The 18,762-nt window shown below is 51.9% G+C and overlaps 1 protein-coding gene across 11 annotated transcripts in view; it reads left to right on the forward strand.

Annotated features, from left to right (window-relative positions):
* LTBP2 (latent transforming growth factor beta binding protein 2) overlaps positions 1 to 18,762 on the forward strand; it is a 100,705-nt gene that overhangs the window by 48,047 nt on the left and 33,896 nt on the right. For all 11 annotated transcript variants that reach the window (XM_082451520.1, XM_082451511.1, XM_082451517.1 and 8 more), the window contains exons 4-9: positions 4 to 194; positions 2,206 to 2,376; positions 2,901 to 3,107; positions 3,956 to 4,242; positions 5,269 to 5,371; positions 17,308 to 17,382. In XM_082451520.1, coding sequence (XP_082307646.1) covers positions 4 to 194; positions 2,206 to 2,376; positions 2,901 to 3,107; positions 3,956 to 4,242; positions 5,269 to 5,371; positions 17,308 to 17,382 — 1,034 coding nt within the window. The remainder of the gene's footprint in view (positions 1 to 3; positions 195 to 2,205; positions 2,377 to 2,900; positions 3,108 to 3,955; positions 4,243 to 5,268; positions 5,372 to 17,307; positions 17,383 to 18,762) is intronic.

Raw genomic sequence — 18,762 nt, forward strand, 5'->3', positions numbered from 1 at the left:
CAGGACCCTGAGTGGGCTCAGCCAGACACACGCCACCCAGCAGCACGTGGGGCTGTCCCAGACTGTCCGACTTTATCTGGCCACTGCGGCCAATGGCCAGCTGACCTCCAATGCCCTGCCCATGGGGCCAGGCCCTGAGCGGAAGCATGGTGCTCAGCAGGCAGCATATCTGGACCACCCGTCATCCTCCTGGGGTAAGGACACCCTGGCTCCAGGTCCTCAAAGAGCAGGGCATCTAAATCTTGGACCTCCTTCTCCCCACCTTTGCTTCCCCCTTCACCCTCTCAGAAGGGCTGAGTTGTCACCCTGTCTCTTATCTTTTCAGCCAATGTACAAAACAGTTGTCAAGCATCTGCTTTGCATCGGGCTCCAGGGGTCCTAAACCAGCTATTGGAGACTTTGCCCCTTTGAGGCACCTAGACCTTGATTGCTCCATTTCTGCCCCATCTGTCACCTGTCCTGCCTTTGCTTCCTTCATATCCAGTTGTGAACCTCACCTCCCTGGCGCTGGTCCTTCCACCTCATCCTTCCTGCAAACCCCTTGTTACCTATAGCGGGGCCTCTGCTTCCCAGAGGAGAGAGCTGAGCATTCCTGAGGATTCAAGCCTCTGCACATTCTTGCTCGTTGCCCAGCAATCCTTCCCGGTGTGCCTGGACACTTTCCCTCATTCCTCAGAGCAGCTACTCCAAGCTGCCCCCACCTTCCCCAGCCCCATCCCATGGCCATGCTTTCCACTCCCCAGAGTCCTCACCTTCCTGCCCATTTTAAAGTGTGCACATCAGTGATGTTTAGCATATCCACAATTGTGTGCAACCGCTATCTAATTACAGGACATTGCCATCACTGCAAGAAGAAGCCCCATGCCCATTAAGCAGTCACTCCCTTCCCCGCTCCCACCCTCGCCTCGGCCCCTGGTCCCACTAATCTACTCCCTGTCCTTATAGATTTGCGTATCCTGGACATTTCATATAAACGGAATCATGCAATACGTGGCCTTTTGTGTCTGGCTCTTTCACTTAGTGTAATGTTTTTGAGGTTCATCCATGTCGTGGATAGCATGCAGCAGTGTCCTTTTTATAGCTGATGACCTTTCTTGCCATCCTGAAAAGGAAGTGCCCCTCTTCTTGTCTAAGGCACATCCCACTGTTTCTTGACTCTTCTGGAACCCTAGGCTGTCACTTGCCCTCCCCCTCCCCCGGTTCTCCTCCCCCTTCAACCTGTCCCCCACTCAGCCCTTTCCCTAGAGCATATACAGTTACTTACAGCTCTCCCATTCACACACACACACACACACACACACACACATGCATGGCTATTTCTCCACTTCCCTCTGCCTTCCTTTCTATCTCTCCTCCCTTCACAGTCAAGTCTCCATAGACCTTTTATACTTCCCTTCTCAACCCCTCCGCCTCCTGGCTTCCCCGCTGGGCCCCCTATACAGAATGAATACCCCTCCTTTGTGTTTCCACTGCCACCACTTGTGTTAAATGAAGCGACCTCAGCTCACGCTGCTGCAATGACCTCCCAACCAGTCACCCTGTCTCTCCATCCACCTGCACACCCCAGCTCAGATGGCATTACCCTCCCCCCACTTCCTCTTTGATTTCTCACTGAAAATTTTCAATGATTTCCCACCACCAACTGAATAAAGTGCCCGATCCTTGTTCTGGCCATTAGGGCCTCCAAAACCCGACTCTAATCATTCTTTCAGGTGTTCTCTTGGAAAACTCTCTTCTCTGGCAAGTCTGAGCTACATTCTGTTCTCTGCCCTTTGGTGCAAAGCCCAGCTGCAGCCCTTGCTAGCTGTGTGACTTGAGATGCAACCCATCCTTCTCTGAGCCTCAGTTTCCTTAACTGTCAGATGGAAATATTTGGTCAGATATAAGAACATTGCCAATATTCAACCATTTTAACCTACAAAAATGGCAATTTCTAGTGGTTCAACCTAAAATAATACTCAAGAGGGTTGAGAGTTATTGTGCATAAAGCATGAGCTCAGGTACTGGCCTGTTGGCATCTCTCAGTAGATGTTGGGCTGTGAGCTATTACTTGGCCCCCACTATGGAACCTTGCATCCAGGAGGTACTTAGCAAATGCCCTTGGGATGGATTCAACCCAGTCCCGTGGGCCTTTCTAACCAGCCTCTGGAGGTCACAGCTGTGCCTCTCAGCCTTGCCCCCTGGACCCAAGCCCTCTCTCTGCAGGGCTGAATCTCACGGAGAAAATCAAGAAGATCAAGATCGTCTTCACTCCCACCATCTGCAAGCAGACCTGTGCCCATGGGCGCTGTGCCAGCAGCTGCGAGCGTGGCGACACCACCACCCTGTACAGCCAGAGCGGCCACGGGCATGACCCCAAGTCTGGTTTCCGAATCTGTGAGTCCATTCCCCGCTCACATGGTTCCTGGCTGGCCCTGGGGCTGGGTGCAGGGGTGGCCAGAAGGACAGGCCTGCCTTGGGCTGGAGCCCAGCTCTTCTGCAGGAAGGAGGCCGGGTGCTCTCGCACCGTGGCTCCCGTGAGTTGTCTCCAATCACACAATGCTGAGTCCTCACCCAGCTCTGTCACATGTGACTCTGAGCAAGTCACACAACCTCTCTGAATCCAAGTTTCCTCCACAGAAAAGTGAAGGCGTTAACAGTGCCACTCCCCGCCAGCCCCGCACTCCCGTCCCATCCCCCAGGTTACTGCAGGGTGGAGGAAAGGCAAGGCCTGTTATTATCCCTCCTCCTTCATCCTCCCAGGCCTCCTGGAAAGTCCCCGCATTTCAGGGGGTGGCCGGTTCCCAAAGCCATCCAGATTTGGGGGTCTTGTTCCCCCCGCTTCCCTGTTGTCACCCAGCGGCCACATAGTAGGTGCTGCTGTGTTCTTCCACCACGTCACCTTGAGGTCGATGTTGTAGATTTCTGCCAGATCCCCTGCCTGAATGGAGGCCGCTGCATTGGTAGGGACGAATGCTGGTGCCCCACCAACTCCACTGGGAAGTTCTGCCACCTGCCCTCCCCCAATCTGGACAAGGAGCCTCCAGAGAAGGGGGTCCACCACAGGGCCTCACCACCGGGCCCCTTGAAGCAGTCCACCTTCACGCTGCCTCTCTCCAACCAGCTGGGTGAGTGTGGGGCTGGGAGGCGACCTGGGTAACCACGTAGGGTGGGTGGTGGCATCTTGATGGAGGGGACAGGAAGCTGTCTCCAGCCCTTGCTTCTCCTCTACCCTTAGCGCTCAGTTTCATTCCCTAAGTTTTTCTCTGCCCTTCCGAGTTCATCAATTTTTTTTTTTTTTTTTTTTTTTTTTTTGCTCTTATCCCCTACTGGGTGCGATGGGGGAGACAAAAGAGTATGAGGATAGGGTCCTGATTTCAAGGAACCCATGGTTCTGAACAATAGAGGGAGGATGGATGAGAAAGAATGGCATCATAAAACATTTTCTTTCCTCTGCCTTCCATTATTAGGTGCCAAATAAAGGGTACAAACAATACAGAATTTTGTAGGAGATCAGGGGATGGAGAGCCCCAAGCCTGGGTAGTTCAGGGAAGGCTGCATGGGGGAGGTGGACTTCACTTAGGCCTTAAACAATGGGTAGGCTTTGGTTAAGCAGAGGGGAGTGGAGGGCTTCCTGGGCAGAGGGAGTGGTGTGAACAAAGGCATGTAGTGGGGACCATGCAGGGTCTGTTGGGCTGGAGCTCGAAGGTTGTGCAGGATCATGGGGGGAGGTGGAATCAGGAAGGTAGTTTGTAAGTTGGTAATGAAGGTTTTTCAAGAAAAGGTGTGGAGGGAAGGAGTCTGTGCTTGGTCCTGTCCTCCCTGGGGTATTGTTCTGGGTTTTGAGTAGAGAGTGAAGAAATGGAGACGAGTTCTGGGGAGACACAGCCAGTGGCTCGCCTGGCCCAGGGCTGCTGCCACTCCTCAGAGGGTGGGGCCCTGTTTCCCCACCTCTGACCCCAGCCCCTGTGCCCAGCCTCTGCGAACCCCTCCTTGGTGAAGGTGCACATCCACCACCCGCCTGAGGCCTCCGTGCAGGTCCACCAGGTGGCTCGGGTACGGGGCGAGGTCGAGGAGGCCCCAGAGGAGAACAGCGTGGAGACCAGACCCTCGCCCTGGCTCCCCGCCAGCCCCGGCCATGGCCACTGGGACAGCAACAGCATCCCGGCTCGGTCTGGAGAGGTTCCTCGGCCACCACCCCTAGTGGTGCCCAGGCCTCCGGCACTGCTGGGCCGGTGCTACCTGAGTGCTATGAACGGACAGGTGAGAAAGCAGCTCCTGCCCCAGCCCCGGGGTCTTCTGGGACCACGACTGCTCCCTGCGGTGCCCCTCCTCCTTCTCTCTCTCCTCCTTGTTCTTAGGGAATGTGAATCTACGGGGCCTCCCATTCCCCACATGGGAAAACTCAGGGCATAAAATTGCCTGAGTGTAGAGGGGTTGAGCCTCCTACTTGGTCGCCACTGGGTACCTGTCAGTGCCAGGCACACAGAAGAGGACCCAAGAGAGGCCCCCTCTGGAGGGGAACAAGCGTCCTTGTGTCCCAGCAAATCCTGGGCTCTCCTGGAGCTGAGTGTAGGACTCCCGGTGCGTGGGTAGAGGGGCTATTAGATCTGGCGAGAAGGAGTTTGGTCTCCAGTTAAGGGTGGAGTCACAGGGATGTGAAATTAGCAAATGCAGGTTAAACCCCAAAGCCTTGGCGGTGCAGAGATAAGACCCTCCATCCCCCTGCCTCCCCCTGCCTCCGGGGGCGTCCTCGGTCGGTGATGGGAAACCGTGTGTGCTTTTCTGAGTCCAGGCACCTAAGGGTAGGGGCTAAGCCAGACCCAGGATGGTTTTTCCTAGGATTGCAGTTTGGCGTTTCCGGAAACCCCTCCTGGGAACTGGGGGAGGTAGGGAGTAGCCAAGGGATAGGGACCTCTCAGCTGTGGTGTCGCTGGCCATGGACCCTGCTCACGGGAGGTGGCCTTGGCATTCCCTGGAGTTTGATGGAGGAAAGCCCAACCTCTGTGGGCTGGGAACATGGATGGGGGCAGTTTGCAGACTTCACAGAGAAGATCTTATCTGGATGTGTCCCTGCCACTCCCCTCCCAAGTTTAGGGTCTGGCAGAGTGGACTTTGGGTTTCACTGCTTCCTTCCGGGACAACTCCTCCCCTCTCCTCCCCTCCCTTGGGTGGGGGCATTCTCTGCAGGATGTGAGTGGTGAGCTCATGTCTCAGGCTTTCCTGCGACATCTCTGTGCACAGCAGGGGAGGGAAGCAGGTGATGAGTGTCCATGGCCTTTTTTCCAGTGTGCCAACCCCCTGCTGGAGCTGACTGCCCAAGAGGACTGCTGTGGCAGTGTGGGAGCCTTCTGGGGAGTGACCTCCTGTGCCCCGTGTCCACCCAGACCAGGTGAGTGCTGGGCGCCAGGGTCCAGGGTTGTCAGCAAAGCTCTCCCAAGGCCTGGCTTCTGCTGCAGGCACCACCCCCTGCATTTCCCACCAGGGCCTCAGAGGCCAGGCAGGTAGAACAGCCTGGTAAACTAGGAAAACTTTCCAAATCTGCCTTGAGTGTGCTTTTGGCTGGTGGTGGAGGCTCCTGACGGCTCAGACCCATTGCCAGGTGCAGCGTGGCCTGCCTGCTCAGTCTGATGGCCTGGAATGGGTTACTCTCTTTTGCCAGTTGTTCTTGCTCAGATTTTAGGAATTACATCCCATGCTGGGCCCTCTTCTACCCCTCAACCCCCTTCCACATACCCCCTGCCCAGGTACCAGGGGCCCAGAGGTCTTGATTTAGTGACTCAGTGTTTCCCTCATTCTCTCCCTGGAGGGACCCCTAGGCCTCCTCCTCACCTCCTGTTTCCTGCCTTTCAGCCTTTGAATCAGTGTTGGGCATCTGTCCCAGAATGTCCTCGGCCTTGGGGTATGGGAAACTCAGCTCCCAGCCCTCTTTTTTGTGGTGGGAAAACCTAACATATTCATTCATTCATTCAGCAAATACTCACCAGGTGCCTCGCCTATACTGAGCACTGAGAATTCAGGAGTGAGCAAAATGCCACTCTCAAAGGCATTGATCTTAAAGTTGGGAGGCAGGTGACAACGTACCTATGCCTGAGTGTGGCTCCTGCCCGCTCAGCCTGTCTTCCTCTTGCAGGTCTCACTCCTGGGCTTGGGTCTGGGCCTGGCATGTATTTCTTTTGCCTGTCAAAAGTCAACTTGGTGAGTCAGCTTTGTGGGGGGCCTGGCCCAGAGCCCGAAGTGGGGAGTGGCAGGGCTGTTCCTAACTTCAGACTCAGCTGTGGAGCAGTGACCGTATTCTCCAAACTAAAAATAAATGTGGACAGTTTCTCAGTGTGATAGAATTTTTTGGTGAAGCACCAAAGGGTAGTATTAAGCTTTCAGGCTTGAGCATCCAATACATGGCAGGTACCAGTCCCAGCTCTGCCTGCTGACCTCTCTCTGCCCCATCTCCCATCTGTGAGATGGAGACAGTAATAGTGCCAGCCTCGTAAGGCAGCTGTGGAGAGTAAATGAGATGGCACCTGTACTTAGCATTAGGTCAGTAAGTGGTAGCTGTTATAATTACTGTTAGAAGTATCCCTCCAAGAAGGGAAGAGAGACTGAACCCACTGCCCCATTGGGAGGAGTGTGTGGAGCTGCTCAGCATCTCCCCCTGCAGGCCAAAGGTGTTTTCACCACTTTTCTTCCTCCTGGTCAGACCCACCCTTGAGACTTCCATATCCCACGCTCCACTCAGCCAACAAGTATTTTCATCGATGAAGTACCCATTTGAAGTACCCATAGTGTGTAGGCCTTAACAGTGGAGAACAAGGTAGAAACAGTGCCTCCCCTCTCCAAGCTTACAGGCTGGTGGCGGAGGGGGGCGCAGACAGCAGAACTGGGACCACCTTTGTGCAAATTAGAGAAAGGTGCCCCTTCCACGTGTTCAAAATAGTCTTTATAATTAGACAAATCCAGGATGCCAATGATTCTGTTAGATGTGGTGCTTTTGTGCGGTGCACAACCTGCACATCTGTACACTGAGGGGTAGGAGATCCTTCCCCAAACTGGTGGATCAGGGAAAGCTTCTGGTAGAGGTGACATCCAGGATGAGGTCTGAAGAATTATTAGAGTAGGGCTTCCCTGGTGGCGCAGTGGTTAAGAATCCATCTGCCAATGCAGGGGACATGGGTTCAAGCCCCGGTCCGGGAAGATCCCACATGCCGTGGAGCAACTAAGCCCATGCACCACAACTACTGAGCCTGCGCTCTAGAGCCCACGAGGCACAACTACTGAGCCCGCGCGCCTAGAGCCCGTGTTCCACAACAACGGAAGCCACTGCAATGAGAAGGCCCTGCTCACTACAGCTAAAGAAAGCCCGCGGGGCTACAAAGACCCAATGCAGCCAAAAATTAAATAAATAAATAATTTATTTAAAAAAATTAGAATTATTAGAGTGGGCCAAAGAGATGGGAAAGAGCTTAACAACCCAAGGAAATTGCACAGGCAGGTGAGATGGAGAGAGTGAGACCATTTCCTGGAGCACAGCTCACCCAAGGCTGAGCACCCATCCCCCACCCCTTCCCTGTCCCCTCCTAGCACCACCCCTCACTGTGTGCAGCATACCTCAGCAAGCTGGGCACCAGGGTGCAGACCCTGGGATGTTAGGCATTCCCCACACTGAGCAAGAAATTACAAAGGGCAATGTAAACATTTAAAATGCATTAAAGTGCAGCTGGGCATTGTAGAGAGAAGGGGCAAGATGCTGGGGAAACTTGTTTGTGTTGACAGGTGCCAGACACCTAGCTACAGGCCCAAGCCTGGGGCCGGGGTGGGGAATGTTTCTTTAAGTAGGCAAGACAGGCAAGCTACTGCGCCAGACTCTGGAAAAAAAGGCGAGCTGCTGGGGTAGGTTTGGGAATGGTTAGCAAGACAGGCGTACTCCTGAGTTCTGGAACATTCTCAGCCCTGGTGGCTCTGCCCCTCTGAACCTCTATTTCTCTTCTGATAAAATAAGGTTGTGCCCCTCAGGGAAGGGCTTTGTCATCCCCAACAAGGTGGTCTAGTAGGATCAGGGTGTGAGGGGAGTAATGAAGCCAGCAGCGGTGGCGGGGGGTGGGGGGGGGGTGCGGAACCACGTGACTTCATGGCTTCCGCTAAATCACCTTTGGCTTCTGAGGCTGTACAGGACTTGAAGAAGGTCCCTGCAGAGTGCTGCTGTTTCTGACATGGGAAAGGACTGCCTTGAAGTCTCAGTTACATGGCACAGACAAATCCCTTTTCTTCCAGAAAAATTCCTCAGTGCCTTCTTTCTCAGGGAAATGGCTCAGAGAGTCAATCTAGGCCAGCCTCTGGTCCCCCCACCTTTCTCCCTTCACTCTGAGTGACAGATGCAGCTGACCTGCCAGGACCTGGCCTGAGCCACATCATCCTGACCCCTGGGGAGTTATCAAAAGTCGCAGCTCAGAGCTTCTGCAGGGTCTGGAGAGCACACAGCTCTCCAAAGCCACTTTGACTGAGGCCACATTTCTGAGTTTTCATCCGAGAAAGACAGACATCTGGGTTGACTGGAAAGTTGGCCGCTGCCCCATCTGGCTTGGCACTGGCTGTGTCAACCCCAAGGCCCCTTTGCTGGGGCAGGCCGGGCTGGCACACGGCGCGCGGCCCGCAGTGGTGGGTCGCGGCTGTTTGCCACGAGACCATCTCTCCGACTGCCCGGCGTAGGATGAGTTCACCGGAGAATCCAGGCCCCTCCCTGTGTCTCCAGGGAGAGCTGATTCTCTTGCTCTTCCCCTTCAAGGAATTCTGCATCTTTCTCTCTTAAAAACAATAATAGCTGCCAGGTACCGAAGTTTTACGCTATGCCGTGCTTTGCACCTACATGATTTCATTTCATTGTCACAACCAGCAGCAAGCTAAGGATCTTTACCCCCATTGGACGGAGGAGAAAAATGTAGCTCAGAGAGGGCTGAGGAACTCGTCCAAGGTCACACAGGTAGGACAGGGGAACTAGGATTCAAACCACAGTGTGTCTGATTCTTAGGGGACCAGGATCTCCCTAATCATTCTGAGGAGGGGGGCATTGGGCAACCTGAAGACAATACAAATCAGGATGCTAGACAAGGATTTTACAGTCAAGAGGGTGCATCCCAGGACTGTATTCCACGTATACCTGAAGGACAACATCCTGCCAGAAGATTGGATTGAACAGACAGGCAGGGCAGCAACCTGCAGTACAGGCCTGTATTAACAGAGATGTGCTGAAAGAAACATCCAGGGGTTGGGGGGAAGTGGGTAGGCTTGTTCCGTGTGGTTTCAGGGAGTGGGCAAAAGCCGATGTGTGGATGTTTCTAGTAGGCAGAACTCAACTGGAAACTGAGCAGTAGGGACAACTTATTAAAAACTGCAGCTGCCCAGCAATATAATGGGATGTTTCCAGAAGTACTGAACTCCCCGCCACGACGAGCATGCCTACCAAGAACAGGTGTGTGGAAGGCGTGGGGGAAGGAAATTGATTTTTGAGGGAATGTAGGTTTATATATACATCTGAAAATTTATTTGAAACTCTCAATAGGAGGAAAGCCTTGGTTTGGCCGGGTTTTGCCATGGCCCTTGCCCACAAGGAGTGCTCCAGGTGTAGGTCTGTGATGCCAGCCCCCGGGGAGAGTGGGCATGTGAAGGTGATGTCTGAGGAGGCTGGAGCAGAGAACCCTGGGGCGAGTCACGGCAGCCTCGCTCTCATCACATTCTCATTAGCGGCCCTTTATTCAGAGGATGTAATACGCGCCAAGCACCACGTTAAGTTCATTCTCATTTCGTTGCATCCTAACAACATCTCTAGGTGGGTGTTACTATCTTCGTTTTACAGATGAGGAAATTGGGCCTGAAACTCCAGGTCTATGTGACCCCAGAGCCCTGCTTCTAATCGCTCTGTAATCCCCTTCCTCTGCTTCTTGGCTTAGGCATTTGCTGAGCTAGAGGACCCCGGCTGGGGGAACAGCTGTGCCGGGGTGGAGCTCCTGTTCTCTGTAACTCTGGGTCAGACGCCCAGTCTCCTGCCCTAAAGAAATGAGATTTTCAGGATTCCAGTTGTTGGGCTGATAAAAGCCATGATTCTTTGGCTCGGGGTTGTTCTGAGAGCTTCCAAGGGACTCGAAGCCTCCTGGGAATTGTGCCTCAGCTCAAGTTAGCACCCTCCCTACCCTAGCAGGGGTGTCACTGACACGTGGCATCTCTGGCCTGGAGAGTCCTGGGGAGGGATAAGGTTGCGGTGGCTGGAGTGGCACCTGTCTGAGCCAGGGGTCTGACCAGACCCGTCTCCACCTCACTGTTCATGGTGACCAAGACACCCACTTTGGCTCCGGAGCCTCCCAAGGAAGCAGTCAGAGCCTGTCTTTGGGTGGCATTTCCACAATCATTGGGGGATCCATTAGGACTTCACCAAGGAGGAAAATCTGGAATAATGGACATTATTATAATTACCAATATATGACAAGCATCATGCTCAGAGTTTTGCATGCCTGTTTAGTGTTCACAATAACCCTCTGAGAAAGGAAAAGTCATCCCCATTTTGCTGATAAGAAAACCAAGGCTCAGAGAGTAACTTGCCCAAGTCTCTCCAGCCAGTGAGGGGCAGCAGGCCAGCTTGCTTTCCCTGAAACTGTGTTTCTGGAAGGAAGGAAGGAAGGAAGGGAGGGAGGGAGGGAGGAAGAGAGAGAGGGAGGGAGGGAGGGAGGGAGGCTTGAGGAACATCTACAGGGACTGTGCCAGGCATTATGCTAGTTTCAGTCTGACATTGGTTGTTTCAGTAAAGTTAATCCTCACAACAACCCACGAACTGAGTTTCTGTCCGTACTTCTACAGGTGAAAAATTTAAGACTGAAGGAGGTTAAGAAATGTGCCCAGGTCACACAGCTAGTCAGAGTGGAGCCAGGAATTAGATGCAAGTCTGGCTGCCCCAGCACCCACACTCTTTCCACTGCTCCCGGGAATTCAAAGTTTCTTTCCAGCTTACCCACCTGAAGTTTGCAGATCGAGTGTTCAGCTCCAGCCTGCTCACGTGCCCCTGTGCATCAAACTTAGCCTCGTCCAGTGTGTGTGTGTGTGTGTGTGTGTGTGTGTGTGTGTGTATCTGTTCTCTGGGCAGAAGGGTGTGTGGCAAGGGACCCTCCACATCTCCTTGCTGCAGCCATCTGTCATCACAGATTGAGATCAGCGTGACTTGTAAACAGCCCTGTGGCCAGACATATGTCTCCACCGTCTCCTCCCCGAGCTCTGTCTTGGAGTCAGGGCCAAAACTGTCTCCAGCAATCAGTTTGCTCTTGTTGAGGCCTCCTTGGGAATTCCAGCAGCCAAGGGTGAGAATCAGCAGGGTGGGGGCAGGCTGCAGCCAGGGGACCCTCTGCTTCCTTCCCCATCTGTGAGCAACCAAGGTGCAGCAGTGAGTGGACAGGGCCAGGGGCCGGGGCCGGGGCCAGAAGACCTGAGCTCCAGGCCCCCATGGCCCAGGTTTCCTGACCAGGAAAGTCATGCATGTCTGCCCTACGTGCTTCACGGGCATTTGGTGACGTTCGGACTCCTTGGAGTTGAGGTTGAGTCTAGCTGACCCCTCAGGAGCTGCTTTGGCTCCTCAGGTCAAAGTCCAAGCTGCAAGACCACTTCCCAAGAGCCTCTTTGAAGCACTCACAGGAATCCCAGATCAGCCACTCTCTTTTTCCAGATCCACAAGTCCTCTGCTCTCTGACCCTTGATTTATCCTTAATCTGGCTGAGGGGCCATGGGAGGAGTACAGGTTCTTCACTATTTCCTTTACCAATTCTACATGATGCTTTGGTTGTACACATTACGGAGCATTTGCCCAGCATCTGATTACTTCTTCTGACCTCCTTCTGGGTGTCCCTGCCTTTTTCTCCCCACTCACTCTCCTGATCCCTTGTTTTAAAAAAGGGAGAGGAGGAGTTCCCAGGAAGGGTGATATGCTTCCTGCTGGGCAGGCATCTCCCTGTGGCCTCTGGACCCTAAGATTCTTGGCCTAGACAACTCCTAAGGCTCGTCATGAATTCGTTCGTTCATTTATTTATTTGTAGGCAGTAGAGAGGAATAGTTCAGAATTTATCCTCTGGAAGCAGACGCATAATCCCAGCTCAATCCACCAGCTGGGTGACCTTGGGCATGTTTCCTAACCTCTCTGTACCTCAGTTTGCTCATCTGTAAAATGGGGATAATATTAGTAAGTATCTCCAAGGCCTGTTATGAGGATTAAATAAGTTATTACCTGTAAAGCCTTTATAATAGGACCTAGCCCATAGTATGAGCTATTTTAGTGTCTGCTATTATTACTCATTCCCTTTTGATTGCCTATACTATTCCGTGTGCTGTGCTTGACTCCAGAGACATAACAATGACAAAGAAGGCAAGGTCCCTGTCCTCACAGAGCTTATGCGCTAGCAGGGGAGATGGACAAGCAAACAGGCAGCCACAGCACAGTCTATTAAGCACTACAGCAAGGGAAGGCCTACGTGTGGTGGGAGCACTTGAGAGGTGCGCCTGGTGATACCCGCCCTCCCCCATCACTGCCGAAATCTCACCCAGAGCCGTGGGTGGGTGCTGAGTTCTCACCCCAAGCCAAGGTTTCTCCCTTCCATGTGGTCATCTCAACTTCGACTTTCTTTCCCCCAAAGAGGTATAAGCAGATTTTTCTGGATTGGCTGCTGCACTTGGTCTTACAGAAGCTGGGACCCAGCCCCCTATAGGCGGCCTCTGTGAGGTTTGAGGAAGGGCGCTGAGGGCCCTGGTTCGGGGCGGGTGGGGTGCGGGGTGCTGGCAAAAATGGGCGTCTCACCAGGGACGCTGGCTTTGACACTTCTTTCTCTCTAGAAGCCTGCCCTCACCAAGGGCTGTCCAGCCGACAATTTGTCTTCAGGCCAGTGAGAAGGCAGAGTCCTCTCAGGAGGAAATCACTTTCTAGAAAAAGCGCATGTTTCCAGACTAACGGATGAGCCCCGCTCTTCTCAGTTCACACATTGCTCAGCTCGGGGTACCCTGCAGGTGCCACAGCTGGTTCCCAGCCTTACTCTGAACCCAGCTCTCTGCCACCCCTCTCCTGCTCCGTAAAGAAGCAAGGTCCTTCTGCCTACCTCCTCCCTCCTGGCACCACCTTGCTGCCCTGGCCTCCTGGCTCCCCCTCCGCTTCCTCTCTGGGTGCAGGAGGGATGTGCCCTTCGCAGCCAGAAGCTTGGTTGCAACCCCGACTCGGCCCCCTCTGAGCTTCACCTTCCTTCCTAACCTGTTAAAAGGGAATAATGACCCCTGCTTGCAGGGTTATTATGAGAAACAGACAGGACAATATGCACCAAAGGCCTCACGCCTCCGAAGGCCTGTCCAGATGTCCCCTTGTCTCAGTTCTCCCGGCCCCTGGCATCAGCCTCAAGATATTCCTTCCCACCTTCTGCTCCTGCATCTAATCAGCTTGCTTTCTGAGTTTCTCCAAACAACTTCCCCTCTTTCTTTCTTCCTCCCTGTCTTCAGTTCATGCCACCAGGCCCCGGGCCAGGCGCTCACATTTCCCGGCCTCACCCCATCCTACTTCTCAATGTCAGCATTTTCAGAATACTCACTTATCGCCACACAGCGGCCTTTTAGGCTGAAACCCAGTCCCCATGTGGAAGAACATGCAAACCCTGGGGAAGACCAGGGTCTCCCGTGGCAAAAAAAAAATTACAACTTCAATTTACAGTTCTTTAATCTTAAAAAAAAAATTAAGCTTTACTAACTTATGTCCTCACTTGATCTCTATGTCAGACTGCTGCAAGTGTCCTCAGGGAAGTGTGCGGCTTCCAGGGCAACACGGCACCTCCTCATGTTTGTCTCTGGTATCACAACGTGTAATGCACGACGATGCTCTGTTTGTGGGGTTTTTCAGTTAGGTTGTCTAGTTTTTTTTTTTTTTTTTTTTTTTTTTTAAAGGAATTCCTTTATTTTTATTATTTATTTGTTTATTTATTTATTTATTTTTGGCTGTGTTGGGTCTTCGTTTCTGTGCAAGGGCTTTCTCTAGTTGCGGCAAGGGGGGCCACTCTTCATCGCGGTGCGCGGGCCTCTCACTATTGCGGCCTCTCTTGTTGCGGAGCACAAGCTCCAGATGCGCAGGCTCAGTAGTTGTGGCTCACGGGCCCAGTTGCTCCTTGGCATGTGGGATCTTCCCAGACCAGGGCCCGAACCCGTGTCCCCTGCATTAGCAGGCAGATTCTCAACCACTGCGCCACCAGGGAAGCCCAGGTTGTCTAGTTTTAACTAAAGCAGCCCTCAGCAAGTGGAGAAATGACTCTAAAAAATTCTTGCAGAGAAACAGGATTTAAAATAATATGAGGGGCTTCCCTGGTGGCTCAGTGGTTAAGAGTCCGCCTGCCAATGCAGGGGAGACGGGTTCGAGCCCTGGTCCGGAAAGATCCCACATGCCGCGGAGCAACTAAGCCCGTGCGCCACAACTACTGAGCCTGCGCTCTAGAGCCAGCAAGCCACAGCTACTGAGACTGCGCACCTGGAACCTGTGCTCCACAACAAGAGAAGCTGCCGCAGTGAGAAGCCCACACACCGCAATGAAGAGTAGCCCCCGCTCGCCACAACTAAAGAAAGCCTGCACGCAGCAACGAAGACCCAACGCAGCCAAAAATTAATTAATTAATTAATTAACTTTTAAAAAATCCTCTTTTAAAAAATAAATAAATAAAATAAAATAATATGAATAATCCTAAGCAATCCTTTAAAAATGCAATGCTGACACTTCTCCTCTGACATAAATCGGCCATATTCCAAGGTAAAAATAATGATGACCTCTCAGATGGGACCCAAAATGGACCCCAGGAGTCAAATGATCAAGAAGTCTATATAGGGCTTCCCTGATGGCGCAGTGGTTGAGAATCTGCCTGCCAATGCAGGGGACACGGGTTTGAGCCTTGGTCCGAGAAGATCCCACATGCCGTGGAGCAACTAGGCCCGTGAGCCACAACTACTGAGCCTGTGCGTCTGGAGCTTGTGCTCCGCAACAAGAGAGGCCGCAACAGTGAGAGACCCCCGCACCGCGATGAAGAGTGGCCCCCACTTGCCACAACTAGAGAAAGCCCTCGCACAGAAACGAAGACCCAACACAGTCAAAAATAATTAATTAATTAATTAATTAAAAAAAAATAGAAGTCTATATAAAATACAGCTTATATCTACTATCGTTAATACCAGACCTTGCCTTCAGTGTATAATGTGCCCAGAGATAACAGCTAATGATAGAGTAAAAGCTATCTTGATTAGAAAAACATTTTAGGAACTTCCCTGGTGGCCCAGTGGCTAAGACTCTGCTTCCAATGTAGGGGGGCCCAGGTTCGATCCCTGGTCGGGGAACTGGATCCCACATGAATGCCACAACTAAAGATCCTGCATGCCACAACGAATATCTCGCACGTGACAACGAAGATCCCATGTGCCCCAACTAAGACCCAATGCAGCCAAATAAATAAACAAGTAAATGTTCAAGAATAAAAAAAAAATAAAACATTTTAAAACACTGAGACACTCACATTTTGCTGTATAACTGGATGGAGGTATAGGTATTACTAACATGTCTCTTGGTATTTGCAAGAATCTATTTCAGCAATAAAATATATGAAGAACTATCTATTGCGTAAACCACTAAAGTTTGAACCTATATAGAAGATAGAAGACCTATATTCTCAACAGTAAATGACTTCTTGAATAAAAATAAGGTTTACCCAATAACTCTATAAGTACAGCGGCTGACGTTAGGACCAGCAAGACAATGGAGCTGGGGAATGCTAAATGGAAAGTCCCCTCCCCGTACCCTTCATAGGCAAGGTATTGCCACAAAGAAGTCAAAGCTGGGAGAAGACAAGCTGTCACAGGAAGTCATCATGCGGTTAACTTTATAAAACAAGACCTTTAAAGTATAAAGGTATCTTTACGGAGCTTCATATTGGAATAGTGTCTGTGGAAATGCATGTGCCCCTTGAGAATTACTGGCTATGTCTTGGCAAAGGAATCATCAAACTGAAAGAGCAGTTCTTCTTCATTTTTTTTAAACAAAAAGATGGGTGTTCCACATTTGCTGCCTTTTTCTGTGATCACAGGTAGCTGTCAATAGTATACTACCTGCTAGCGCTTTTCAAGAAAAAAAATCTTCAAAAAAAAAACACCTTCAAAGCACTTCTTTGGAGGTTGACATACGAGTCTGTCCCTCCAAGGTAGTGGAGATGTTTTCCCTGTTTTTACTGAATGTCATTTGTTTTTGTTTCTTTGTTTGTTTTTGTTTTTAAGCACACTTTCTCTCTCTCTCTCTCTTTAAAGTAAGAGGAATGGTGTGAAATCAAGATAGGACATGTATCAGCACCAAAATACTGACAGTTATTGCCTTATTGGCCCATGTGGACTCAGACCACTGCCCAGTTTTGTTATAAACTTTAAGCAGGGCTGCTTTTCAAGGAAGTTGTGGTGGGACAGAGCCTTTTGAAAATGAATGTTTGGAAAAAATTCCTTCATCCTGTGATTTGTTGCTATAAATCCTCTCCACTTGCCTACTTGAAAAACTCAAGAACTGGGATTTTCTAACTCTTTTTGAATTTGTAAAAACAACTAACTGACCTCAGGGAACGTGAAAATCTACTAACCAAACTTCAACAACAGCATCCCATGGTTGGTGAATGTGAGTGAATGGATATCATGGATTTATAAGTGCGATCGACGGTGAGCTTCTTCCAGGATCGGGGGAATTTGTCAGCTAGGGTGGCATTCAGACCAAGTATCAGAATAAACTGAACTTAGAACCAGACTGTGAATTGTCATATTCAGATGTTTAAAAACTAACAAAACAACTAGAGTTGTGTAAGATGCAGCCACTGGGAGAAAGTAGGTGATGGATGCACAGGACCTCACTGTACTATTTTTTGCAGTTTCCTGCAAATCCATAATTACTTCAAAAACAAAAAGTAAAAACAAACAAACAAATTTGTTCAATCACATGTTATATTGTATAACATTGATATCATATAATATATACTGTATCTAATAACTATATGACTATATTATTATAACTATATATACAAGATATATAGTCACCAGGTATCATTTTTAGTAATAGCAAGGTGGGCTGAGAGTAGCCTGGTGAGAGCCAGGGAAGGGATTTCGGCTAAGGAGGTGCAGCTACCCAGGTCAATGGCTTGGGGGGATGGGGCCTCACAGCTGCAGAGTGGGCTGGACCTCCAGACTGCACCCCACTTCCCAGCATGGGTGACAGAGGAGCCCAAGGGCCCTCCAGTGAAACCTGTCTGTATCCTCACTCCTTAGCCTCACCAGTGATTGAAAATGGCCAGCTGGAGTGTCCCCAGGGGTACAAGAGACTGAACCTCACTCACTGCCAAGGTAAGAATGACCAGGAACAGGGCTGGACTTGGGGAGCAGAAATAATAGAGGCTTGATGATGCGGGGAGACACCCCCATCCCTTCTATCTATCACCCCCATGATAGAAGGAGCAGCTGCCACTGTCTGAGTGGTCTCCATTGGGCACCTCTAAGCACCAGCTTGGGGGAGCTATGGGGGCTGCTGCTTCCAGGGGCCCAAGGAAGTCAGAGGATAGTGATAGAGCAAGCTGAGAAAGGGCCTGGGAGCCAAGCCCTCCCCTCCGCCCCATCTCTACCCACCCCCACCCAGATGTGGGTGTGTGCTTCTATAGGGCTGTGTTGTGCTGTATCTCAAAGTGCCCCCACGGTCCCCACATATCCACTCACCTCCTGGGCTGTTCTCCCTGGAATGGGAAGACTTTTGACTCCAGGGTGGGAGATCAAGTCAGCCTGAGTTGGTGGGGACCACTGTGGACTCTTCCCAGCAAAGCACCTCAGCTGCTCAGGCCTCCTTCCCGCAGCCGGGAGTGGGGAGGGCACAGGTGGAGGGGATGGAGGGGGAGTGGGGGAGGGGGACCATAAAACACAGTCCTTGGCCTTGCTGGCCTGGCTGGTAGGCTCTGTAAGGCCAGCTGAGGCCCAGGTGCTCTGCAGTAGAGGCCCCCAGAGGGGCAAGGCCCAGGGGCACCTGGGGACAGAAGAGTAGGAAGGGGGGGCTCAGCCATGGCTCTGAGCAGGGATCCCTTGCTGGCTGTGGACCTGGCAATAGGTGAGATATGAGCTGGGCCTTCCAGCCAGTGGGAGGCTGCTGGGGTTGAGGCAGCTGCCCCTTTGGAGAGCTTTGGGAACTGGACAAATCGCTGTCTGTACAGTTCGCTTTGGTTGAAGCTAGGTTAGAGACAGGGGATTCACTCAGATGGTCTCCTAGGTCCCCTCCCCCTGGAGGCTTCAGGAGAGAGGGGTCTGGGGTGGCTGAGCTATCTGCCTGTGGGGATTTCTGGCCCATGGATAAGAACAGGTGCTTGGACCAGGCAAAAGGGCAGGCCTCTGACCCAGCCCAGCCCAGGCTTAGCCTCCCTCCAGGACAATGAGGCAAGGACCTCACGGACAGTGGCGTGGAGAGAAGTTGGTATTTTTGCCCTTAGAGAGCGCAATGGGGCTGCTCATATCTAAACTGTCCTCAGTGGCCTCTCTGCCTGGCAGGTTTCCCAGTATGCAGTGTTAAAATTATTCCCAGGATCTCGAATGTGCTCTCTGTCCTCCCTCCACCAAGCCCACAGGATTCAGGATGCCAAGGCGCCCTCCCCAGGAGGCCCTGCCCCTGAAACCTCCCCCTTCCCATGTCTGTAGCTGTGGTCTCCCTGTCTGGGATGGGACCCACTCATCTCTGCACCTGCAGGC

The sequence above is a fragment of the Balaenoptera physalus genome (assembly GCF_965194825.1).
Source record: "Balaenoptera physalus genome assembly, chromosome: 2".
NCBI lineage: Eukaryota > Metazoa > Chordata > Mammalia > Artiodactyla > Balaenopteridae > Balaenoptera > Balaenoptera physalus.